The 26,467-nt window shown below is 38.4% G+C and overlaps 1 protein-coding gene across 5 annotated transcripts in view; it reads right to left on the bottom strand.

Annotated features, from left to right (window-relative positions):
- The window catches only part of Rev3l (REV3 like, DNA directed polymerase zeta catalytic subunit), a 152,763-nt gene that overhangs the window by 76,008 nt on the left and 50,288 nt on the right, over nucleotides 1–26,467 (bottom strand). For 4 of the 5 annotated variants that reach the window (XR_008221293.1, XM_052751437.1, XM_052751439.1 and 1 more), the window contains 7 exons: nucleotides 21,001–21,075; nucleotides 19,193–19,353; nucleotides 8,796–8,892; nucleotides 4,388–4,482; nucleotides 3,191–3,295; nucleotides 2,211–2,295; nucleotides 1,972–2,123 (listed from right to left, as the gene is read on the bottom strand). Coding sequence is in view for 4 of the 5 variants with exons in the window: in XM_052751437.1 (XP_052607397.1) it covers nucleotides 1,972–2,123; nucleotides 2,211–2,295; nucleotides 3,191–3,295; nucleotides 4,388–4,482; nucleotides 8,796–8,892; nucleotides 19,193–19,353; nucleotides 21,001–21,075 (770 nt within the window). In the remaining variant the exon portion in view is untranslated. The remainder of the gene's footprint in view (nucleotides 1–1,971; nucleotides 2,124–2,210; nucleotides 2,296–3,190; nucleotides 3,296–4,387; nucleotides 4,483–8,795; nucleotides 8,893–19,192; nucleotides 19,354–21,000; nucleotides 21,076–26,467) is intronic. The other variant, XM_052751438.1, reaches the window with a different exon arrangement.

Here is a 26,467-nt window from a genome sequence, read left to right as displayed (position 1 = left end):
TTTGACTTGACTGTAACTATGCCATGGTTTGTTAATCTACAAAATAGAAGGAACTTCTATATAAGAGACCAGGACTTGGAGATGGCTTAGCAGTTATGTCCTTGATGTTTTTCTGGATGATCAGAATTCAGTTCCCAGCAACTATAACAGGCAGTTTACAACTTCCTAGTAACTTCGGCTTGAGAGGATGCAATGCCCTATTCTGATCTCTTTGGGAACCTGTACACAATCACACAAAGTCACACACACACACACACACACACACACACACACACACACACACACACACAGGTCTTAAAAAAAAGTCGGTGACCTAACGGGAAATGAGCAAAGAACATGAAAATCAATTATTAGATAAAGAAATCATATGGTCTTTAAATTGCTTCAACTCACTGGTCATCAGAAAATGAAGATTAAAATAAGGAAATGCAATTTCAAAGAACCACAGAATAAATTTTTTTTTTTTGTATTTCATGTGTATCTATTATTTAGGACATTCAAATGTTATATAGGGTCCTCCTGCCTAAAAACACTACATATGAAACAAAGTGGCTAATCGATAAAACCTTCATTATTCTCTTACATACCATTTGTATACAAGCCATATTTTTGCATGCATCCTAGCATCAAACTATACACATGTGTTCTATAGAGAAAATCTTGCACATAGCCATTAAGAAGGGCAGATATAGACCTGGGCAAAAGTAAAACTGATCTAATACTTGTAGAGACACAGATAAGTATTAAAGTAAAACATTAGTCAGTGGCTACAATGAATAAACAATGATAAATTTCAGTTAAGATGTTGACATAAAAAGACGATAATCATATTAGTAATGAAAGATATAAAAATTAAGCCTCAGTAAGATAGCATTTCATACTCTGTAGAACAGTTACATTAAAGAGATAATATTAAGTGTTAACTAAAAACACTAAATTATAGGAAGCCTTACATAATATTGGTAGGAATTTAAAATAGTGCACCCACTATAAAAAACAACTTGGTATTTCATTTAAAAATTAAACACAAATTTACCACATGCTCTACAAGTTCCACTCACTGGTATCCACTGAAAAGAAATGAAAACATGTTCATCTAAGTATTACTTTAATTTTCCCCCTTCTTCAAAGCCAATTTTTATAGTAAAGCTTACTTTGCAACTGGTTTATTTACTACTATTTCCAATATTTTATAATTCTTCCCATGACATTTATTTTAAATTTCATATTTGATTGTTCATAGCAACATTATTTTTATCAATCAAAAGTGAAAGCAACTGAAATATCTACTAACTGATAAATGGATTAATAAGTATAAAATTTGGTAATAAAAGCAATGAAATATTGATAATTACCACAGCATGGATAAACCCTGAAAGGGTATGCTAAGTGAAAGAAGAAAAAACCCATTTTGTATGATTTCATTTATATGACATATCCAAAAATGCAGACAGACAAGAATGGTTGGGAGTTAGAGCGAGGAATGGCCATGAGTGCCAATAAGAAAGCCTGTAAGCTGACGGACATTTTCTACAATTAGAACATATGGAGTAACTATGTGCTTAAAATGAGTGAATTTTATGCTTTGTAGATAATTTCTCAATTATCTGTTTAAAAATACAACATTTTGAATGTAAAAGCAAGTTGCTTAATCTATGCCAAGAATGACATCATTTGTATAAAATTTGAAATATTAAGCAACAGCACATATTCTGCACATACATATATAAAAAACTATCACAAAATTTTACATTGTAACAGTGTACAGCAATTTTAGCATAGTGTTTCTCTTTAGCGATGTAGAAAGGGTAAAAGAACAGGAAATAATTTCTGCTATACCCATATTTATTTCAAAGGAGAAAACCAAACAAACAAACTCGGAAACAGCCAAATATTAACTTAGGTGTCCAATGCAATGATGTTTGTTTTAGTATTTTCTGTTTAATTGAAAAGATAATCAGATAATTTCACCTTTGCTCAAATCTGTGTCTTTGTGGACTTCTATCATATTGGCTGGCGTACACGGAAGCATTTCAGGAGAAAGAATCTCAGAGTGCAATGTTAATTCAGCAGAGAACTCTTGGGATCCATTGCTGTAGTCCACAGATCCTGATAATGTTCTGCTTAATTAAAACATAACTTTTATAAAAAAAAACTATATAACAAAGCAATAAAATTAGCTCTGAGACCTCTAATAAATAATCACTTACACGGAGAAATCATTCTGTTTGAGAATTTCCTGAAGTCTCTTCTGAAACAGTTTTTCACTTTCTGTTGCTGGCACGAATCTGCAGTCTTTAAATTAGAGAAGTGGTTAGACAACAAATGAACGGAACACTCTCCTCTCTCCGTAAAGGAGCTCTGAAAAACGTCACAGCAGTGTTTACCTTCCTCCTAGCCTAGAGCCCACCGCCTACATGCAGTCTTGTCATAGAATTACACTAAAGAGAAATGGATGCTATTAAACAATGAAAGAGAACGGAAAAGGGTTCTTACCCACAAACATCATATATTTCAAAATTAGAAATTTTCTCCTCTGTAAAATATATTCATATTTTAAAGGACATAAAAAGACACATTTTATCAAAACGTTTTTGGGCACTCTAGATGTAACAGTGAAATTTAAAAATTTTAATGGGACTTCAGTAGAGATTATTTGTTTTCTGGGTTGTCCTTTACACTTTTTAAAGTTCTGCTATTTTCTGTGGCATTTGAACTCTCAAATTCTTTCAGAATATAGCAATATTTAATAATAAATGAATATTTTCCTCAAAGTTGTGCATGTTGATCGAGGTGAGGGTTTATATGACAGTTTCAGAAAACAGTGAGGACAGTATTTCATGGCTGACACTTTCAAAGTCGAACAAAAAAAACGGTGTTTCTAAGCCGAGACCCATGGTTTTCAGTATCTTATTTGGAAATGAAGAAGAATATGCTAGAGGATGAAAAAGAGCAACAATAAACTGCTGGGTCAAGACGGTAAGGGACACAAAAACCAGACCCACGGAGAGAGAACGGCCAGTGTGGAGACAGATACCAAGACTGACTGGTTGTTCGGCAATGACAGTAGGAGAAGTACACAGAAAAATTAAAGGTAACTTAAGGAATAGTCCAGTGCTCGGGGAAAACTCGGCGTCTCCATTTCTCCACTGGAATACTTCCTTAAATCAGTAGAACATCACGGCTATACCTTGTGATTCAGGCTGGCTAATTTGAGAGCTTTCATTTCTGTTCCTTCGCCGTTGCTTTTCATCTTCCCATATGGCCTGGAGCCCAGGGTTTCCGCCAATCTGAGCTGCAATCACAATACTACAAGGGTCAGAGTGAAAAATTCTTTCTATAAACCCCGAAGCTTTAATAAATACTTTTTGGGGGTGGGGCAGTCTTACTGTGTATCCCTGACTGGACTGGAACTCATTTTGAAACCCAGGCTGGTCTGGGACTCACAGAGATCTGCCTGCCTACATCTCCTCAGTACTGGGGATAAAGGCACTCACTACCATGCCAACAACATTATCTTTTAAGAAAAACACTCACTGTGTACACTATAATGGACAAATTATCCCAACTCTAAGTTTATCACGCTGCTTCCTTTCTAGTTTTTTTCCCCTCTGATGACTGGAAAAAAAAAAAAAAAACAAGTAAATAAAAGTCAAAGATCTGATGAAAGGTAAGTCTAAAACTTCTCTCCATGGCAGACAGCCTGCATATAAAGCAATTAAAAGGCAGAGTATATGAAATTATTTTATGCTGGCTAATGTTATTTGTGCCATTTAGTTTCACATCTAGGTAAACATAGTCATGCAGATGGAAATACAAATGAGCAAAATGACTACCTATTGTGATTAAAATGAAATGTTTTCTGAAGAGTCATGTGTTGAAGGCTTGGTCCCAGGCCAGTGGCTGCACTTCAGAAGTGACTGGATTATAAGGGCATGAAGTTAATCAATGGAATGATCCATTCAATTTAGAGCTGAATGGGCTAAATTCAGGACTGGCGTAGTTGGAAGGGGTAGGTCATGGGGAGTGGGAGCGCTGCAGGATTTCTCTTGTCTTGGTCCCTTTCTATCTGATTCCTAGCTTTCATGAGGTGAACAAGTTTGCTCATCATGCCTTTCTGCCACGTCTTACCATAGGCCTGGAAGTGATGGAGCCAGATGAGCATGGACTGAAACCTCTGAAACTGAGAAGCCCAAAGAAGTCTTTCTTTCCCCCAGGTACTTTTGTCAATGCAACAGAAAGCTGGCCAATGTGCCCTCCCATCGGAAACAAAGAGCACACTTAAAATATCTTGCTTCCTCCTTCTAGAATATCTTATTTCTCCAGTAATGCTTCTATCCTACTTTTACCACTATGTTTTACATAATAAGAAAAATTGTGTGCGTACCCTCAATGTCCAACCTATTTAAGATGTCAGCAGCTACAGCATCCACTTCTAATTCACATGTACTCAGAGGTTCAACACCTTCCAGTAATAACGAGCTGTAAAGAAACGATACCAATAAATACAGTAACTGTGCTAACACACACAAACTTCCCAAATTGTTGTTGTTGCTGGGGATCTAAGATTTTTCTTATGCAGGATTTTATGTTTTGGTAGTAATGAGAAAACATGAGAATATTAAATGAATTCATGATTATTCATGATACTATGTATATATAATAAATTATTAACAGGATAAGAAAAATTGTAAGGACAACCTATTGATACCAATTAAAATGTAGTCTATATATTCCAAATCGTATTTTACATGTAAGAAATATTTAATGTTCAACATGAGGTTCTGGCTAAAGAAAATGGTTAAGACAACAGAGGGACAACATAAAGATATATAAAAAAATCATAAACATATAATGTAAGTCGCCTAGAAGCATTTTCCCCCTACAATCATACATGATTTTCAGACAAGGGAAGGTAATCATACTGAAAAGTGGGCAAATGATATTCACTATTCTTCTTGTCCCCAGCTACTTCTGAGCTGCAGATGCTTTAAAACTTTTCACAACTACTGACGTGATAAACCACATGACTGGTGAAGAGTGAGTTATAGCTAGCAAAAGTGACAGCAATCCCAGCTTGAGGGAAGTAGAGGCAGCAGTAGCATGGCTACAAGTCTGATTATACACAGTGAACTTCAGGCTATCCAAAACTACAGTGAGGCCACAAATAAACAAACAAATGAATAGACATTGAAGGAAAGGAAACCTACCCATCCATCTGTGGGTAAGTGAGTGAATTTCACTGAGTCTAATTTTACTAGCTTACCTAGCTCTATCTTTCCCTATATTAATTTTTAGAACTCTTAAAAACAGTAAGACTTCTTAACAAACATTCTAAAATTAAATTTCTGTTATAGTACAATTCCAATTTTAATCCCAGTCAGTGTACCTTTATTACAGTTTTATGACTTAACAAGAAAGAAGACTGTTGGGTGAGGCTTCAGATTGTTGTTAATAAGCAGACTTCAGGGATAGTGATTACCCTTATTACTTGAAAACCTTTAAAAACTCATTCTGACAGAATATTCCAGTAATAACATTTTTTACCATTAAGTTAACAAGAATCTATCTTAACTTTAGGTGGAAAAGAAACCCTAAGTAATTTTATAATATGTAAATCTGTCAAGTACCTATTAAAGAGCTGAAACTAAATTAGTGTGATGGTTGTTTTATGTCAATTTGACATAAGCTAGAGTAATCTAAGAGAGAACCTCAATCAAAAAGATGTCTTTACCAGATTGCTCTGTAGGCAAGTCTGTGGAGTATTTTCTTAGTCAACGATTGATGTGGGAGGGTCCATATCACTGTGATCAGTGCCAGTCAAGGGCAGGTAATCCTGGGTTGTATAAGAAAGCTGAGCAAGTCATGGAAAAAAAGCATGGCCTGTGCTTAAGTTCCTGCCCTAATTTTTCTCAGTGATGGACAGTGATCTGGTAGTTGTAAGATAAATTAACTCTTTCTTCCCCAAGTGGGAAGTGTTTATCACAGCTATAGTGAAACCAACTAAGACAGAAATTGGTACCAGGAGTGGGGTTGCTGCAATGGACTTGATCGTATTATTTTGATGGAGGACTGCAGAAGTATTTGGAACTCTAAGCTTGAAAGGGTATTGAGAGTTTAGTGAGCTGTTATGGGAACTTGGAAAATAGGAATGTTAAAACAAGAGGTGCAGATAATAGAGGCCTCACTTGTCAAGTTTCAGAGGGGAGCAAAGACTCCATCAGGGCTGTTGGTGTGGTATTTTGTAATAAGAATCTGTGGTGTCTGGTCAGCTGGGGCTGAAGAATAATCCGCTGTGATTAACAGGAAATCAGCATTATTGAAGTGGAACCTTTGCTCTTCTGAAACAACTGACGCTGGTTAGCGGGGGCTAAGGAAGCAGTTATGATTGCCAGGAGACCAGCATCACTGAGACAGAATCTCCTGGCAACTATTTCCTCAGTGTCGATACACAGAAATTGTGATCCAGAAGTGACTAAGACTACATCTCAAGCTGGTGGCCAAATTTCTGGCCCAATCTACGGTGGGCAGTACCACTCTGGGCAGGCAATCTTTGGTTGTATTAAAAAAACAAGCTAAGGAAGCCACAGAGAACAAAGCAGTAAACAGCACTCCTCTGTGGTTCTGCTTCAGTTCTTCCATTCAAATTCCTGCCTTGAGTTTCTGCCCTGACTTTCCTTCTGTAAGATGAAATAAGTCCTTACCTTTCCAAAGCTGTTTTTGGTTACAACGTCTGAAAATAAACTAGGGCAATTAGATAAGCTCCAAGCAAAATGTATCTTTGGTTTGGTTTATCAGGCAGGATTTTAGTAAACAACCTGATCTATCCTCAAACTTCCAACCTTTGTGCTTCAACCTACTAAGTCTTGGGATTATAAGGATATAGCCACCACTCAAAACAAGTATTTTCATAATCATTTGAAATTCAACCAATGTTTTCTTTGTTTTTTATTTGTTTGTTTGTTTGTTTCAAGACAGGGTTTCTCTGTGTATCCCTGGCTGTCTTGGAACTTACTATGTAGATCAGACTAGCCTCAAACCCAGAAATCTCCCTGCCTCTGCCTCCCAAGTGCTGAGATTAAAGGCATGCACAACCATCTCCTAGCAATAAGTTTTCTTAATATAAAATAGAAAATAAAGTCAATGAATATTAGTGGCCCATCCCACTCTTCACACATAAATACACAAATCTGCTAAAAGAAAAAAGAATCAGTGAGCTGAGAGATGGCTGTCAGTAAAGTGCTTGCCACACAAACGTGAGAACTAGGTTCAGTTCTCCAGCATCTATGTAAAAAGCTGGGTGTGGCACCCTCAGGCTGTAATTCTATCCCTGAGGAAGAGGACAGGGGGAGTTCTCTAGGCTTGCTGTTCCACCTAATTGGTAAATTCCAGGTTCAGTGAAAGACTTTCAAGAAATAAGGGGGAAAGTGACAATGGAAGATACCTAACCATGACCTCTAGCCTCCACATGTGCACACCTAAGTACACACACACACACAAACAAAAAACCCAACCCCGCAAAGATCAGTGGGCTAGTAAGACGGCTCAGCAGGGTGCTTGCAGGCAGGCCTAAAGTCCTAATGGTAGGCCGAAAGAACCAACTTGAGATTTGTCTTATGACCCCTACACATGTACAATAACACATGTGCAGGCATATATGTGCACACGCACGCACGCACACACACATACACACACACCACGAGATAAATATAGTTTAAAATAATAAACATAAATTTAAAAAAAAAATCAGGGCCAGCAAGATGGCTCCCTGGGTAAAAACATCAGCTACCAAAACCTGCTGACCTGAGTTCTATGCCCAGGACTTATATGGTAGATGGAGAAAACTGACTCCCACAAACGGTCCTCTGATCTCTGTGCATGTGTGCACTTACACAACAGATAATAAATATAAGTTTAAAACCTTCTGAAAATCAAGTGACATGCGTGTCATTAAAGAGAGGGAAACTGTAACCATGCTGCCGATAACACAGCGACCAACAGGAGGCTCAAGAGAGCTTAGGCAGTGCTATGGGGGACAAAGAGAAAGCCTTAACTTTACACAGAAAAGCTCCTGACTAGTCATTAGAAAGGTGGTGGTTACAGGTCTGCCTTATGGTGGGAATCTAAGCATGTGGATATACTACAACTTAACAAACAGTGTAATCAACAAAACAGTTCAAAGAAACAAAAGTTGTATTTTGTCATGTATGTATTTCCATACTCAATGATTTAGAAACCTAAAGGGTTGTTTAGTTTAAAAATATGTGCCATTTCAGTTGCTATTTTATAATAACTGAGTTTTTAACTTGATAACTTATAAGACCTCAGGTTAGACTACATGATGAAGATTAAAACTGGCAAGAAATAGAACAACCTACTTCAGATTCCCTTCATTAATTAGGTAGTAACGATGTACATTTCCATTTTTTAAATTACAGTTAATTTATATTGTGTGTTTTGGACTGTGCACGTGTGTGTGCTATCACTTGCATGTGGCCTCAGACGGCAACTTGTAGGAATCTGTTCTCTCCTTCCACCAGGCAGGTTCCAGGGACCAGACTCAGGTCATCAGACTTGGCAGCAAGGGCCTTTACTCCAGCCACCTTGCTGCTCCCACCATGCCCGAGTCTTTCAACCTGGGGTCCATGTTATAGACCACTACTGAGACTGGCTTTTAACATAACGTTTCAAAGAGCCAGTGGAGCAAAAGGTTAAGTATTAAGTATGATAACCAATGGTAATATCACAGTCAGTACATACATAAAGTTTTCACTTCTTTGACAACATTGGCTAACCTTGGTATTTCATCCTCTTCCCACCTAAATAAAGTACCAGCAGCAGAATTTCCTGATAACTGATCCTTGAGTGATCCAGCTCCATGTGATGTATCACCTAGAAAATAAAGGCAAATTTAAATAAATTATACTTTTAAACTTCGTATTTTATCTAATAAATCCATCTATCTATCTATCTATCTATTTATTGGAGACAGGGTCTCATTACACAGCCTTGGCTGACCTAGAACTCACTATGTAGACTAGGACAGCCTCAAACTCACAGACCTGGCAGACTGTGCATCCTGAGTGCTGGGATTAAAGACATATGGCACTATATCTGGGAAATTATATTTATAATTTGTACAAAATTGTTCTCTTTGTAAAATAATTTACAAATTATGTAAGAGTACTTAAACATTATTTCTTAAAGGTTCACGGATATACAGGATTACATACACACAGTTGAGTGCAGTAATTCCAAACTAAGTAGAAAAAAGTGTTTACAATTAATTGAGTAACACACAGTTATAAAATTTCAAACGTATAATAAAAGTATATATCTAAATGTTCACGTAAATAAATTAACATCTCATTGAAAAATAGAGAACTGTATTTTTTAGAGTTCAAATAGCTACAGTAGTCTGAGCCCCAATAAATCCAAGTGGAAATTTGGCTGGAAACTGAAAATATATTTTGATCTTAATGTAGAAACAAAAGTACACAATTTATTCCAGAAATAACCAGGAATAGTGATATGATGAATTCTTCTATTCAGTGAACATCTTCATTGTCTCACACTTTTAGTATCTATGAATGAAGTTGCAGCAAAAATGTGCATTCAGACTTGGTGGGTCTACATTTTAAAGCACTTGGGCAAACACCAAAGAGAACAACAGCTGGGTCAACTCTAAGTACAATTAATGCTATGAGAGTAGGAAATTGTGTTCCAAGTGACTACTATTTCACATCTGCCATCAGCAATGAATGGGAATTGTTGTGGTTTAACACACAGGCCAGCATTTGTTATCAAGAATCTTTTGAACTGTGGCCTTTGATAACAGGTGTGTAAGGGTAGATCTTCCTGGTTTTAATAAATATTTTCCTAGTATATAATTGTTGTGGGAGATTTGTTCGCACTGTCACTCTGAGACTGGCAATAAAGCTAAATCTTTGAGACACAGTGAAGACCATCCTAAGAGCAAAGTTTACAGCACTAAGTGCCTACATCAAAAATCTGAGAGAAGTTTTTAATTAATTAATTGATTGATTTTTCATCCCAGCTGCAGTTTCCCCTCCTCCCTCTCCTCCCAGTCCCTCCCTGACCCCGTTCCTACCCCCTAATCCACTCCTACATTTCTATTAGGAAAGGGCAGCCCTCCCATGTGTGTCAACAAAACATAGCCTATCAAGTTGCAACAAGACTAAGCACCTCCCCATGTATTAGGACTAGGCAAGGCGACCCAATATGAGGAGTAGGGTCCCAAAAGCCAGTAAAAGAGTCAGAGACAGCCCCTGTTCCCAAGGTTAGCTGTCCCACAAGAGGATCAAGCTACACAACTGTAATATATATGCAGAATACATAGGTCAGTCCCATGCAGGCTCCCTGGTTGTTGGTTCAGTCAATTTGAGAGATCTTTAATTAATAAATTAATGACGCACCTAAAGGCCTTGGAAAAACTACAGCAAAGAACACCTCCCAAAAGTAGACAGGTAGACATAATAAAATAAGGGTTGAAATTAATGAAACAGGAAAAAAATATAAAGAATCAATGAAATGAAGTTAATTCTTTAAAAAGGTTAACAACACTGACAAACCTTTAGTTAAATTAACCAAAAAGAGATTATCTAAACCAATAAAATTAAGGATATAAATAGAGACATCACAACAGACACTGAAAAAATTTAGAGAATCATAAAGATTTGAAAATTACTTTATAATCTATGTTCCAGTAAACTAGAAAATTTAAAAAAAAATGGATGAATTTCTAGATATATATGGCCTACCAAAGATAAATCAAGATAAATAAAAAATTTAAATAGACATATGAAATACAATCAAAATAAAAGCAGTAATTAAAAATCTCCCAACTGCCGGGCGGTGGTGGCGCACGCCTTTAATCCCAGCACTCGGGAGGCAGAGCCAGGCGGATCTCTGTGAGTTCCAGGCCAGCCTGGGCTACCAAGTGAGTCCCAGGAAAGGCGCAAAACTACACAGAGAAACCCTGTCTCGAAAAACCAAAAAAAAAAAAAAAAAAAAAAAAAAATCTCCCAACTAAAAATAACCCCAGGGACAGATGTATTCAGCAGAGAATTCTACTACATCTTCAAAAAACACCAATACTACTCAAATTATTCCACAAAAAAAAAGAAGGAATATTTTCAAATACTGCCACTATCAACCTGATAGCAAAACCATACAAAAGCCCATCAAAAAAGAAAATTGTATGCCAGTATCTCTGATTGACAAGGCCACAAAAATTCTCAATAAAATATTTGCAAACCTAATTTAAAAAACACACCCAAAATACTGTCCACCATGACCAAGCTGGTTTCATCCCAGAGATGAGGATGGTTCAACATATTAATATATCAGTAAATACAATCCACCACATAAATATACGCAAGGACAGAAACCATACAATCATCTCATTAGATATAGAAAAAGCTGCTGATGAAATCCAACATCCCTTCATGATAAAAGTCCCAGGGAATCAAAGAAAGCAGGGGACATATCTCAACATAATAAAGCAAGCCTACAGCCAACATCTTGTTAAATGAAGAAAAACTCAAATAAAGTCCACTAAAGTCAGGAAAAGACAAAAAATGCCCAGTCTCCATTCCTATTCAAGTCTTTGTTACAGCAATAGACAAGTCAAGGAGATAAAAGGGATACAAATAGACAAGGAAGAAGTCCAAGTACCCTTACTTTCGGAAGCTGTGATTCTATGCCTACAAGACCCCAGAGTCTCCAACAGAAATCTCCTAAGCCGATAGTCAACAAGGTAGCAGGATATAGAAATGAACATGCTGTGGGATGTTCTGTATGGCAAATGTGTTGCTAATTAGTCAATAAATAAAACACTGATTGGCCATTGGCTAGGCAGGAAGTGTAGGCGGGACAAGGAGGAGAATAAAGCTGGGAAGTGGAACGCTGAGTCAGAGAGACACTGCCAGCCGCCACCATGACAAACAGCATGTGAAGATGCCGGTAAGCCATGAGCCATGTGGCAAGGTATAGATGAATGGAAATGGATTAATTTAAGCTGTAAGAACAGTTAGCAAGAAGGCTGCCACGGCCATACAGTTTGTAAGCAATAAAAGTCTCTGTGTTTACTTGGTAGGGTCTGAGTGGCTGTGGGACAGCCAGGTGAGAGAGATTTGCCCTGACCCTGGGCCAGGCAGGAAAACTCTAGCTACAAATGGCGTCCAACGTGGTGGCATGAGTTTCCACGTAAAACCTGAGAAAAAAGATTCTAAAACGGAGCTAAAAACAGCTTCCTAATTGTCTCTCTCAAATGAGTGGCAGCTGCCGGTTTGAGCTACTGGCGGGTTCCTAGTGTGCGCGCTCGACCTGCGGTATGGCGGGATTGAGGTCTCTGCAAGTGTTACAGAGGATTAGTTCTAGAATATACAAAGGATTAAAAAAAACTAAACATCAAAAAAAACCATAATTTAAAAATGGAGAATGGAAGTAAACAGTGTGAAAAGGAAGAAACACAAATGACTGAAATGTTTTTTCTTTTTCTTTTTTTTTTTTTTGTTTTTTCAAGACAGGGTTTCTCTGTGTAGCTTTTGCGCCTTTCCTGGATCTCGCTCTGTAGACCAGGCTGACCTCGAACTCACAAAGATCCACCTGCCTCTGCCTCCTGAGTGCTGGGATTGACTGAAATGTTTTTAAACAATGTTCAGCATCCCGCGCTATAAGAGAAATGCAAATTAAACGACTCTGAGATTTCGCCTTACCGCAGTCAGAACAGCTAAGATTAAAAACCAACCAGACAAACATCAACAAGAACAAAGTAACAGCCAAGTGTAGTGGCACACACCAAGTCCCAGTGCTTGGGAGGCAGAAGCAGGTGGATCTTTGTTAATTCAAGGATTGTGAGTTCCAGGGCAGCCAGGGCTATGAAAACAGACTCTGTGTCAAAAACAAACAACAAAAATACTGTCATGGGCAAAGAGTAATACTTACTCATTGCTGGTGGGAATGTAAAGTCATATAGCCACTATGGAAATTAGTGTAGAAGTTCCTCAAAAAGCTAGAAATACATCTATCACATGGTCCATCCAGCTATACTACTGTTGGGCATATACCCGAAAGACTCCATATATCATACTACAGAGACACCTGCTCATCTGTGTTCATTGCTACTCTACTCATAATAGCCAGGAAATGGAAACAGCGTAGATGTCCATCAACTAATGAATAGGTAAGAAAAATGTGGAACATTTACACAATGCAATATTATTCAGCTGTTAAGAAAAATGAAATTACGAAATTCACAGGTAAATTACAGGGAGCAGAGGAAGCCCTGAGTGAGTGAAGTCTGAGTGAATATGTATTTTTGCATGTGCATGTGCTGTTGAGAACTCCAAGACCAACTGGCCTATGGGAAATTTGCAAAGCCATTACTCATATGGGCTGGCTCAAGAGGAACGGCAAAGCTTTCCCCAGGAATCAGATATGAGTGTTTTATCAAAGACTGACCAGTGTGTGAAGACTGGCAACCTTGTCTTCATCTAGAGGATGTTTACAGCCTGGGACTGCTTGCCTACCTCAGAGACCACCTATTCAGACTACTAAGCCCTCCCCCACTGCTGAATCTAATAAACATGCTGAGTTCCCATTGTGATAGAGGTAGGGGTGAGAGAAAGCCACCTGATCCCAGCTTCTTTGTACCTGTGTCTGTTCATCAATGCCCTAAGCCAAGGTTCCAGGACCCAAGGCACTTGGGATACAGCAGCAAATGGATGGAGCTAGGAACAATTATTCTGAGGTAACCCAGACCTAGAAAGACAAATGATGTTTCTCTCATTTGTGGATGTTAGTTCTGAATCTTCAGATATGTTTCTGTTCCCATTTGGAATAGCCACAGAGGTCAGGAAGTTAGTAAGAGGCCATAGTGGGAAGGACTGGGCAAGGGAGGGGAGATAGAATGCAGTAGTATACCGGGTTAAAGAAAAACAGAACAGAAAGGATTAAATGGGAAAGGGTATGGGATGGTAAGATACAGTCCAGACTATGGGAAATGTCTTAGTCACTGTTCTACTGCTGTGAAGAGACTCAATGATCAAGGAAACTCTTACAAAAGAAACCTTTTAACTGGGGCTTGCTTACAGTTTCAGGGTTAGTCCATTATCATCATGGCAAGCAGCATGGTGGCATGCAGGCAGACATGGTGCTGGAGAAGTAGCTGAGAGTTCTATATCTTGATCTGTAGGCAGAGAGAGACTGGGCCTGGCATGGGCTTTTGAAACCTCAAAGCCCACTCCCCAAGTGACACACTTCCTCCAACAAGGTTACATCTCCTAATTCTTCCAATCCTATCAAGAGTTACATTCCCTGGTAAGCTTTCAAATATATGAGCCTATGGGGGTCATTCTTATTCAAACCACCACAGGGAGGGATAACTAACACTACAGAGATTTCAAAATGTCTTATGAGAAGCTCCCTGAAATACATACATACACAAAGAGTCACCCCATAACAAGCAACAGTGTCCCTACTAAACACCACAGAATAACAAATAAAAAGCCCAGTGCCAGGAATGGGTTATCTCCTTTGGAGCTGTTACCAAGTGAGACCCAACAGCCACCAAATTTGGGGAATAATCTGGGAGCAGTGAAAGATGATAGAAGTATGCCTTGTAAAGTTCCAAAGGGAAGTTTGGGTGTCCTTAAAGACTATCAGAGGTGCTTGTGTGATATATTTGAACTAAAGGGTATTGCCAATGCTCTTGATTACTCTCTAGACTTGAAGGTAAAACTACTGCTAACATACACATACCCGACTCATAGAATACAAAGGGAAGTGAGGATGACATCCACTAGGAAGCTTTATCTCTACTGGCTAGATTTCATAGTGCTGCAAGGTGCTGTGCCACAGGAGGAGAAAAGTAATCACCAGTTTTACTCAGCTGTGAAAGCTGCAAGCTAGAAAAATGATCGGCTCCTGGTACAACAGCGGCACGAAGGTCCCGGGAGGAACCATTCACTTTCTGGCTGGATTTAAGGTCTCTCCACAAGTTGAAATCTGTATCTGGCACTGACATCGGGGACGGGAACCTGGGGCGTGACAGGTCATAGTCCCTACGGGAGAACTTACTATTACTCTGCTAAATGGGCATAGTATTGGACAGAATCCTAATGATTTATAATTACACCCATAGATTAACAGGATACCCTCATCAGAGAGGCTTCATTTTGAGGAGATGGTGATTAAGAGACCCACAACTGGTCAGGGTATGGAGAATAAGAGACTGCGGAACGCACAGACCTAAAGGGGACATCTGTATGTGCCCCTCCCCCTAAGGCTCAGGGATCATTGCAGGAAAGATGATAGGAAGACTGTAAGAGTCAGGAGCAGTAAATTACTGCAAAGAATCAGTGTTTTCTGGACACAGCAGGACAGTTACACATACGCATTTACAGCAGTCAAGATATCATACATAAAACTGATACAAGCTCAAGCCAGACAAAATTCTAGCACAGAGAGGGGAGTTGGACATCCACTTCTCGCTATGGCGTTATTGGTATTGATAGCTGCTGGGAAGAGGAAAGTCAGTTTTCCTTAAGGGTGTGGTCCCTAGCAGGTTAACCACACTCCAGTGAAGGCCACATATCTAAGACTATACGGGTAACATAAACTGTTACTTGATGAGATGAAAAAAAAAAAGGACACAAAGTTGGGTGGGGAGGAGAGGGGGTATGGATCTGGGAGGCATATTGGAAGGGAGTGATTATGATCTAAACACATTGTATAAAATTCTCAAAGAACTAATAAATTGAAAGTATTTGTTTTTATTTTATGTGTTTGAGTGTTTGCCTGCATGTATGTATGTGTTCCACGTGTGTTGCTGGTGCCCATAGAGGACAAAAGAGGGTACTGGAGACCTGAAACTATAGGTACAGATTGTTGAGAACTACCATGTAGGTGCTTGAAAGTAACCTGGGTCCTCTACGGGGGAAGCAAGTGTTCTTAACTGCTGAGGCATCTCTTCAGCCCCAACTTTTCATTCTTTAAAATATGTTTTCACTGAGCAGAAGTTTTAAACTTTAACAAAATCCAACTTATCAATTTTTCCCTTCATGGATATTGTATCTAAACTTCCCTTTCAAATTCAAGGTTGGGCAGATTTTCAGCTAAAATATTTGATAGTTTACATTTTACATATACATCTGTAATGCATCTCAATGTTTTAAAAAATGTATAACTCATCGGTTGGTGGTGGCACACACCTTTAATCCCAGCACTCGGGAGGCAGAGGCAGGAGGATCTCTGTGAGTTCAAGGCCAGCCTGGGCTACAGAGCGAGTTCCAGGACAGGCTCCAAAGCTACACAGAGAAACCCTGTCTCAAAAAAAAAAAAAAATGTATAACTAATCGGGGATGGTAGTGCAGACCTGTAACCCCAATTAAGGCAATTGAGGCAGGAGTATTACAAGTCCAATGCCTCCATGGGCTAAAGAGTGAGTTCAAGACCAGCCTGGACAACTCAGTGAGACCCTGTGTCAAAAGAAAAAGTACAACAAAGAAGGATGTGGCTTAGTGGTAGAATGCTAGTCTAGGATGCACAGACTTCTGGATTCAATGTTCAGACACACACGAGGGAAGGCACATGCATGTACATGTGCACACACACACACACACACACACAAAATATAAACCAATAAACTATATGAACCAGTCCTGACATATAGACATCCAACAATTCTAGAAATAATTTTTGAAATGACAATTCTTTCTCCACTGAATTATCACATTATCACTGTCAAAGTGTAGGTAACTACATGCAAGCTATTTCTCTACTGAAGTACCACAGTATCATTGTCAAAGTTAAGGTGACTATATATGAACTGTTTCAAGTGTGGAGTTATTCCTGTGCTCCACAGTGCTATCCTTTCACAAAAAAGCTAATAGGCAGTCAAGCCGATCTCAATCTTCTTTATATGAGGTTTTTCGTAGGGATTCTTAGGACCTAAGGAGAACTATTCATTAAGAAAATCTGGTTTCTTATGAGAGACTTTATATTACTCTAAATCACTGAGAAGATGAAAAAAGTATGTCATTAAAACTTGAGGTTGTTATTATTAGCTAGTATTATAAATTTATAAATTATAATTCATAAAATTTACAAATAAATGAATTATTTTGGTCTTTGAAGGGGAGTAACAGACTGGGTTCAAGGCATTAATCTTTATGCATTTAAATGAATGTAGTATGTAGTATATGTTGTCACTATAAAATATTTTCTTTCTAAAAGTTTTATTGCATCTAAATTGTTCCACATAAGGGATATTAACTGTTGGAGAGCTAAAAATAATTGAAAAAACTAGTAGTGAATTTAACATTGTATACTAGAACTCTGCACATAGTATCCTTACTTGATAAATATTACAAATGATAACTTTTCAATAGCCATCAATAATGACAACATCTGCATTCTCTGCTGATTTGGGGTGTGTTTATTATAACTCTAACATATTCTAGTACATTGTGTACTGAACATACACTGAATATAAAGAGAATATGCTCTAGGGAGGATTTGTACTTTCTTCAACCAGACCTAAATATATTACCAGATTAGCACCACCTTAGATCACATTCTGTATTTGAGAATGTTTTAGTCCCAGGATATCCAAACTGGATTGAATCTCTCAAGAGTGTTCAAGTTAGGGAGCATCTACTGGTGGTCCTACCTTATTCTGGAGTTTCCAGCTGCCAGGCAGACCTGGACTTGGGTTTCTCTTACAACCAGTATGGTTGTTGCCTCAAAGAAGATTCTGAATTTCCCATGATAAACAAATGTCTTCAGAGCAAAAGTCATCCTTACTATATTACTACCTCTTTAGGTCTGCACTTTTTATTATTTGCAAATTCTTTGGTGTTTTTACTATTGTTTGAATATTATCCAACTTTTAAATGATTTTTAAAGAGACTAACCTCAAAATATAGCCCATTAAAGTTTGGAAATGGTAGAAGGAATGGAAGAAATTAAACCAAAGGAAAATAGTTGGTAAACTTAGAGACAAAAATGCTGATTCCTGGGTGAAGAAGTATGGCAAAGAGGGAAGAATCGGGAAGAACATTTTAGCCAAAAGAAAAATGTCCACTTCAATATGTTCTAAAAGAAATAGAAAGGAAGAAGAGATAACTTTGTAGGTAAAGTGTTTGCCTGCATGAGTATATGTGCACGAATGTATGCACACGTGTGCGCGCACTCTCACTCTGTCCCCCTCCTGCCCCCGCCACATGAGCTAGACCACCGAACCCAGAAATTTTACTGACAAGCATATGCTGAAAATAAAAAATTTTGTACAGGAGTGTTCAAAATAGCATTGTTAACAAGAGTCTGAAAAGGAAAAGATCTCCAAATGACCATCAACTGATGAAGACCAAAAAAAAAGTAGGTTATACACACAACAGATCATTACTGTGTCACTAAAAGGAATGAAGAGCTGGTACATGGCACGTGGTTAACCTTAAGAAAATTACACTAAGTATACAAATTAGGTTTCCATATATTGTACAATTCTACTAATACTAAATATACAGGATAGGTAACTCTACATAAACAGAAAGTTGATTATTGATTACTTAGCAGTCGTAGGCCTGGGAAGCTTGCCTGGGAAGCATGCAGATTAGAGTCATAAAATATAAAAAGGTTTCCTTCAAGATGACTAAAATATTTGAAATCGATGTCAATGCCTGCATAGTTCCAAATAGATGAAAAACCTTCAAGTTGTCTCCTTAGGAGTAGGTGAGTTATATAGCGTGTGAATATTTCAGTAAACTAGCAAAATGTCTTTTTTATTATTTTAAAGATTTATTTATTTTTATGTATATGGGTATTTTGGCTGCAAGTATTTCTATTTACCACTGTGTGCTTGGTGCCTGAAGAGAACACTGAATCCCTTGGACTAGAATTAAATGTAGTTGTGAGTCACCATGTGGGTGCTGGGAATCAAACTGGGTTCTCTGGAAGAGCAGCCAGTGCTCTTACCTACTGAGCCATCTCCCGAGCTCCAGAAAATGTCCTCTCAAAAGCTTTGCCTGATAATCTCAAACCCCACTCTGAGCATTTCTTTTTATTCATTATCCACTCATTCATTTCTCAAAACATACTCTCTTTGTAAGTCATTAATTACATAGCACCTGTTTCAAAGCCTTAATCTGAACTTGAAAATTAACCTTACCTTTCCTTCTTGCTTTTCGGAACTTGACAGCAGCCAGGTTTATTAAATTCATCCCATAAAGATTGTAGTCAATGAAGAGCTGTAGGAGGTAGGGAATATGCGCTTCATGAGGCTGATAAAATTTATTCATTATGGCTCCACTTTGCAAAAGTTCACATATCCTAAGTTAGAAAAAGAAAGTTATAGGATTATGTTTTTAAAATACCAAATGAAGCAATGACTATATAAATATAGAGAACAAAAAACTAATACACAAAATTTTCATTTCAGTATTTCCAGAAATTTGTATTTTATTTGACGTTAAATGTATAAATCCAAGTTTTAAAGTAACGAAAATGAAATTTTCTCATTGAAAAAAAAAATCCATGGATTAAAAGGGGAAAAAAATTTAAAACCATTTAAAAAAAAAAAAAACTTACAGAAATACACACTGGGTATAACAGTGCTTGCCTACAATCCCAGCACTTGGCAAGCTGAAGCAGGAGGTATGTTTGTGGCCAGTCTAGGCTTCCTGACAAAACCCTGTCTCAAATCACCAAGATGGAGTTGTATGTGTCAACCCTCCCAAAAGTAACTAAAAGCCAACAAGTTCTTTTTTTCCAATTTAAGCACTCACATCAAGTAACTTACAACTACCTGTAACTCTAGTTTCAGGACATCAAACACCCCCTTCTGACCTCCTCAGGTACTCTATGCTCATGGTGCATACACAGACAAGCAAATAAATACACACACACACACACACACACACACACACACACACACACTAAATTTGAAGGATTATAAGATAATACTGTGATAAATTATTTTTTAAAAGGAAAAATGACTGATGTTTACTTTCTTACCACTGAGTACGTGAGAGATGATAAGAATCCCAAGAATTGTTCTTTTGTACTCCATGGTTATAAGAAAAGTGAATAGAGAACTGATACAAAAGTCCTTTCCTGGTATAATTCTGGAAAATTATTTTAGTACTTAATAGAAGCTATTTTGGGTAAGGGAGGGATGTGCTGTACAAAAACTGGTTTTTACTTGTGTATAGAAGGAAATCACTATTGGGATTAGGGCACTCTATCTCTCTCTATTTTATATATAAAATTTGGTAAGTTGCTCAATTAGTTTAATTCAGAGCAAACCTCATGTCTTTGGTTCTGTATCTCTTACAGTTCCCTAACTCACTGTAGAGACATTCAGCTTGTATCTTACCAAATGGTTAATTTTTGAAACTCAGTATTAATTAGATGAGAAGCTCTCCTGAATAAGAAAATTAAGCACTCATCCAAAAAGCCATTTATATTTTGTTACCATGTATTTAAAAACCTTGTGAATTTACTATGAAATGTGTGTGTTTGTTTCATTCCTGCTTTCAATAACATGGGTTCTAGAATAACTGGAAAAATAAACTAGATGCAGTAGACTAAAAGCAAACGGAAAAAAAAATTCAAGATATGAAGCAGCTAGTAAGGGGTCAACAAGAAGCTATCTCTTTTTAGTTTTGAACATAGGGACTGGTCAATAGGGCACTGACATTACATCACACAGCTATCATCTCTGCTTACATAACTCAACACACATACTACATCTGAGACAGAAAAGAAGTAGACAGGGGCCATAAACAGAGGACCTACCTTTGAAGTAGCCTTTATACAACCTAAGCAATGGGACTCTCTCTACTCACATGTACAGACATTTTACATTCTCTACTGTAACGGTGTTAAAAATTACACAGCCTTTCTTCTATCTTTTTCTTGTTCTCACTAACATTGAAGTCATGGTCATTGATATTTTGGTCTCATTTAGCTCTGTACCTTTTCACCATTGCAGGGTTGTAAAGATAGATCTTCATAAAGTGTCTTTCCTTCTCATGATAACCATAAAAAGGCCTAAAATAAAAGAAAAACATTTAAAAATATTTCTGTAATTCAGAGATGAAATAATGCAACTTACTGTCCTAATTAGGCTCACCTGGCCTAACTCAGTCTTTAATAGTTATTTAATATTATCCAAAAAACATTAAAAAATACCCCAAGACCTTTCAACTAAACCTATTAGAGATTTACATATAAGAGATTTACAATATAAAAATACATATAAATATTTTAAAATTTTTTTAAAAATACTGCTTTGATAAAACTAGGGACCAAAAAGAATAGCAAGCCACTTCTACCTTATCACGAATCATCACAACTCTAGAAAGAAGTTGCTCTTGTTTACTGTGGTGGTTTGAATGAGAATGGCTGAGAATGGTCCTCAGAGGCTCGTATGTTTGGTCGTCACTTGGTGGAACTGTTTGAAGAAGGTATGTCACTGGGGGTGGGCTTTTTTTTTTTTTTTTTTTTTTTGAGGCTTTAAAAGCTTACTCCAAGACCAGTCTGCTCCTCCCACATCAAACTCTTTCTATTATAGGTTGCCTTGGTCATGGTGTTTTACCACAGCAATAGAAAGGTAACTAATACACCTATCAACTAATACCTCTAGAAACAGAAGAGTAGCTTTACAATTGTGTTTGGTTCAGTCTACTGAGGTCCCCACAACATTTCCTGTTTAGTTTGGCTTGGCCTGCTTGTGGACCCTGGGGCATCAACCAGACAAATCTGATGATTCTCCTGTGGCCAAGAAGTAGCAGAGCAGCCTATTCTTAGAGGTTTGATCCCAACCATTCATTCTGATCCCGGGGAAAATAGCTGGAGAGACCTTTCTAGGAAGGTTATCCTCTAGGGGTCCAATGAAGTCACAGATGTAGCTCTCATGCATTGACAGTACCACTCATCTCTGTGTAGCCCTTAAACACAGACATGCATCTTCGAGCAGGCATGCTACACCCACATGAAGAACCGAGTGGTCCAGCCCTGTCTTGATCTAGAAAAACGTACATGCATATCACGTTTGCAGCTGTGCCCAACCTAAGGGAACGGCTTTCTTGCTGGCAGTGCTATCCCACAACCGCTGCGGCCTACAGAGACTTGCAGATATTGTTGGTGTTGATTACAATTGAAAAGCTGAATACGTACATACAAACTTGTCTCACTGGAACACAAGTCAGAATGGCACATCCAATCAAAATGATAGTAAAGCCTCTTACTACTAAAGTCACCCCACAAAATGGCACAGGGAACTAAGTCAGCAGACGCACAAATACCAGCATAAAGAAGAATGAAAAATAAAAATGAAGTACGGTGCTTCCAAAGGAGCACAGTAATTATCTAGTAGAATACAAAGAAGGAAATGAATTAATTACTTGGCAAAAAACTCAAGAGAATGAATTTTTCTGAAAAACTTCATATAATATTAAGGAAAAACCGACAATTAAATAAACTTAGGAAGATAATTCAAGGCATAACTGTGAAATTCATTAAGTAAAGAGGCTGGGAAAATTAATAAAAAAATTTAAAAATAAAATTATTGAAGCGATATATACTGGAACCCCCTAAAAATTAATTTTGAAGATAAAAAAAACATAATAAATGAAGTTAAGTATCTAGTTGATTGAGAACCTCAACAGTAGAAGTGAACATATAGAAGAATTTCTGGGCCTGAAGATAGTTCTTTTGCAATAATCCAGTCAGGTTTTTTTTTTTTTTTTTTTTTTTTTTTAAGGTTTTTCGAGACAGGGTTTCTCTGTGTAGGCTTGCGCCCCTCCTGGAACTCACTCTGTAGCCCAGGCTGGCCTCGAACCCGCAGAGATCCACCTGCCTCTGCCTCCCGAGTGCTGGGATCAAAGGCGTGCGCCACCACCGCCCGGCCCCCCAGTCAGGTTTTTAAAAGTAAAAAGATGTTGACACTTTATATATTCATTTTATGAGATTTCAGAACAGAAGGGGAAAAGCATAAGAAAAAAATCTAGCAAACAAAATAAGTGATTAAAAATGTTATAATTGAGCCGGGCGGTGGTGGCGCACGCCTTTAATCCCAGCACTCGGGAGGCAGAGCCAGGCGGATCTCTGTGAGTTCGAGGCCAGCCTGGGCTACCAAGTGAGTTCCAGGAAAAAGGCGCAAAGCTACACAGAGAAACCCTGTCTCGAAAAACCAAAAAATAAAAAAAATTAAAAAAAAATGTTATAATTGGTCAGGCAATTGTTGAGGTTAAAGTCAAGAGGGTCAGTTTACAGTAGACCTAGCTACATGATACTGATATTCACATCCAGAAAGCTCAAAGGACTTAAAAAGTATTTTATTTAAAAAGCATCTCTCTGAGGAATATTATAATCAAAATTCTAAAAATTCAAAGACAAAGTTAAAACAAGGAAAGTATTAAGTCATTGGGATAAAAGCAGAAGTCCCAGGAGAAATGTTAGAGTCCAGGGGAGAAAGAGATGTGATCTAAGTTCTTAAAAAACAAAACAGAACAGAACAAAACCAAACCCTGCCAAACACAAGTATTCTACCCAGCAAGGGCTGGGCCGGGGTGCAGTTGATAAAGTACTTGTGTGGTATGTGCAAAGCCCTGTGTTCTATCTCTAGCACCACACAGGCAGACACATGAAGGAATAGAAAACAGAATGAAATAGAGCAGTCAGAGGAAAACTATTACAAATAAGGACTGTGTGCCTTCCTCAGTTTCTCCAACAAAACCCAAAACGCTGCAGATGCTTAAAATAAAACAGAAAGTAAAAATACGGGGGCTGGGAAGATGGTTCAATGGTTAAGAATGTGTACTGATCTTGCAGTTTGGTTCAATTGCCTGAATCTCCAGCTCTAGGAGAATCCAACGGCTCTGCAGGCACTCACACATGATTAAAAAATAAACCTTCCAAAAATATGTTGCAGTAAAATGAAGAATACCATAGCCACCAAAGCTATTTTTAGAAGCAAAGGAAAGTGTGTGTGCACTTGTGCATGGGTACATGTACCTGCATGTACTTTGGATCTAGGAGGACATCTGGTATTCTGTTCTATCACACGTCTCCTTATTCGCTTGAGACAGGAACTCTTATTGTGGTGGTATGAGTAAGAATGACCCCAGAGGCTCATAATACTTGAATACTTAAGTCATCAGAGAGGGGCACTATCTGAAAGGATTAAAAGGATCAGGAGGTGTGGCCTTGTTGGAGGAAGTGTGTCACTGGGGGTGGGCTCTGAGGTTCCAAAGGCCCATGCCAAGCCCAGCATTGTTCTCTCTCTCCCTCTCTCCTCCTCCCCTGCCTTACCATCAGGGTGTAGCTCTCAGCTACCACTCCAGTGCCTGCTTTAATGCATCATGCTCCTTGCCATGATGATAATGGACTAAGCCTCTGAAACTGTAAGCAAGACCCCAATTAAATGTTTTCTCTTATAAGAGTTGCCTTGGTCATGATGTCTCTGCACAGTAATAGAACAGTAACTAAGCTATTTACTGAACTTGGAGCCAGGCTGACAGCCAGCAAGTCCCGGCAATTCTTCTGTCTTTGCCCCTCAAAACACTGGTGTTATAAGCATACATATAGACATGCACACGGAGATTTTTATGCGGGTGCTGGAGATCCAAACGCAGGTCCACATGCTTTGACAGCAAACATTCTTACCCAGCTCAAGAAATGCTTTTTAACAAAAGCAAAAACTGAGGGCAGCAGAGGAGACAACGCCCTCCACTTCAGAAGCAGAAGGCAAGCAGTGCCTCCCTTCATTAGATGGGAAGTCCAAGAAACCCCAAAACAATGGAGACTATTTCCATCACTCTTGCCGTGCCCTTTAACAGCATTTATATGACCTTCCTTACTCAGCTTTGTCTATTAATTTCACAAGTTTACTAGGGAGAGGAAAAGAGTGCATAATCATATATATGCACTCACATGTATGCGTGTTTTATATATAAATGTGTATGTCAACACATAACACGTTTTAGTAGCTGATGTCTTTAACATCTATACATATCAAATGAATCCAGTGAAAATTGAACAGACTGGAAATTAAGAGCTTGAATGGGGCTGGTAAGATGGCTCAGTGGTTAAGGGTGTCTGCCGCCAAACCTGATGACCCAAGTTTAAATTCTGGAACCCACATGGTGGAAGGAGCACCAAGTTCCCTGAGTTGTCCTCTGACACTGCCCCCCAACTAAATAACCAAATAAATAACTGTTTAGGGGCTTAAGCATCCTACTGTGTTACCTCAGGATATGAGACTTAACAAGAAAAGGGAGATGCAGATGATCATACTAAGGAGAGAAGTTTTCAAATGAAAGCAGAAGCAGCTAAGGTTTCCGTATGATTTTAGGAGGACCAAAAACTCTAATGCCTCTGACAAACTGTGATTTTTCAAAGATGATGTAGTTAGAACAATACATGAACAAGGAGTTAGGGAGATGACTCAATGTGTGCTTGCCATTCAAAAGCACAAGAACCTAAGTCCAAATCCCGGTAATGCATGTGAGGCCAGGTGCACGACACGGGTGTCTGTAATCTCACTGTTCCTACAAGAAGGGAAGCAGAGACAAGAGAATCCCTGGACACTCATGGGCCAGCACATGCAGCCTAGCACACAGCAGAAAAATACAATAGAGAAGCTCTGTCTCAACTCAAGGCAGAAGGTGAAGACAACATCCCAGGTTATCTGATTCCATGTATGTGCCACAGCACGCAAGTGCCCACACCCACCAGACACGGCATACATACTCATACAATAATAAAGTTTTAAAAATTTAAAAACTTCTCATACTCTGGGTCAGAGTTATTTGTATTAAAACTGTTACCAAGTAATTTCTATTAAAATTTTTATTTTGCTAGTTCCCAACATCTAAAATGTGCCTCCATCTCATCCTTGTCTCTCACTTTAATCTTGTCCTTATCACTCACTATTCTTTTTCCCTGGCCATTTAAAACCACTTTAGGCTGTCCATTTGATCCCCTGCTGTATCTGATCCTTCCTCATGTATCCCTGTATCTGATCCTTCCTCATGTATCCCTGTATCTGATCCTTCCCCATGTATCCCCGTATCTATATAGGATCCTTCCTCATATGTTCCCTGTATCTGATCCTTTCCCATGTATCCCTGTATCTGATCCTTCCCCATGTATCCCTGTATCTGATTGTTCCTCATGTATCCCTGTATCTGATCCTTCCTCATGTATTCTTGTATCTGATCCTTCCCCATGTATCCCTGTATCTGATCCTTCCCCATGTATCCCTGTATCTGATTGTTCCTCATGTATCCCTGTATCTGATCCTTCCTCATGTATCCCTGTATCTGATCCTCCCCATGTATCCCTGTATCTGATCCTTCCCCATGTATCCCTGTATCTGATTGTTCCTCATGTATCCCTGTATCTGATCCTTCCTCATGTATCCCAGTATCTGATTGTT

The sequence above is a fragment of the Peromyscus californicus genome, unplaced genomic scaffold (genome assembly GCF_007827085.1).
Source record: "Peromyscus californicus insignis strain IS unplaced genomic scaffold, ASM782708v3 Scaffold_22__1_contigs__length_63687245, whole genome shotgun sequence".
NCBI classification, from domain to species: domain Eukaryota; kingdom Metazoa; phylum Chordata; class Mammalia; order Rodentia; family Cricetidae; genus Peromyscus; species Peromyscus californicus.
Note: the sequence above shows the minus strand (reverse complement) of the source record. Positions and strands in the feature narration are given on the sequence as shown.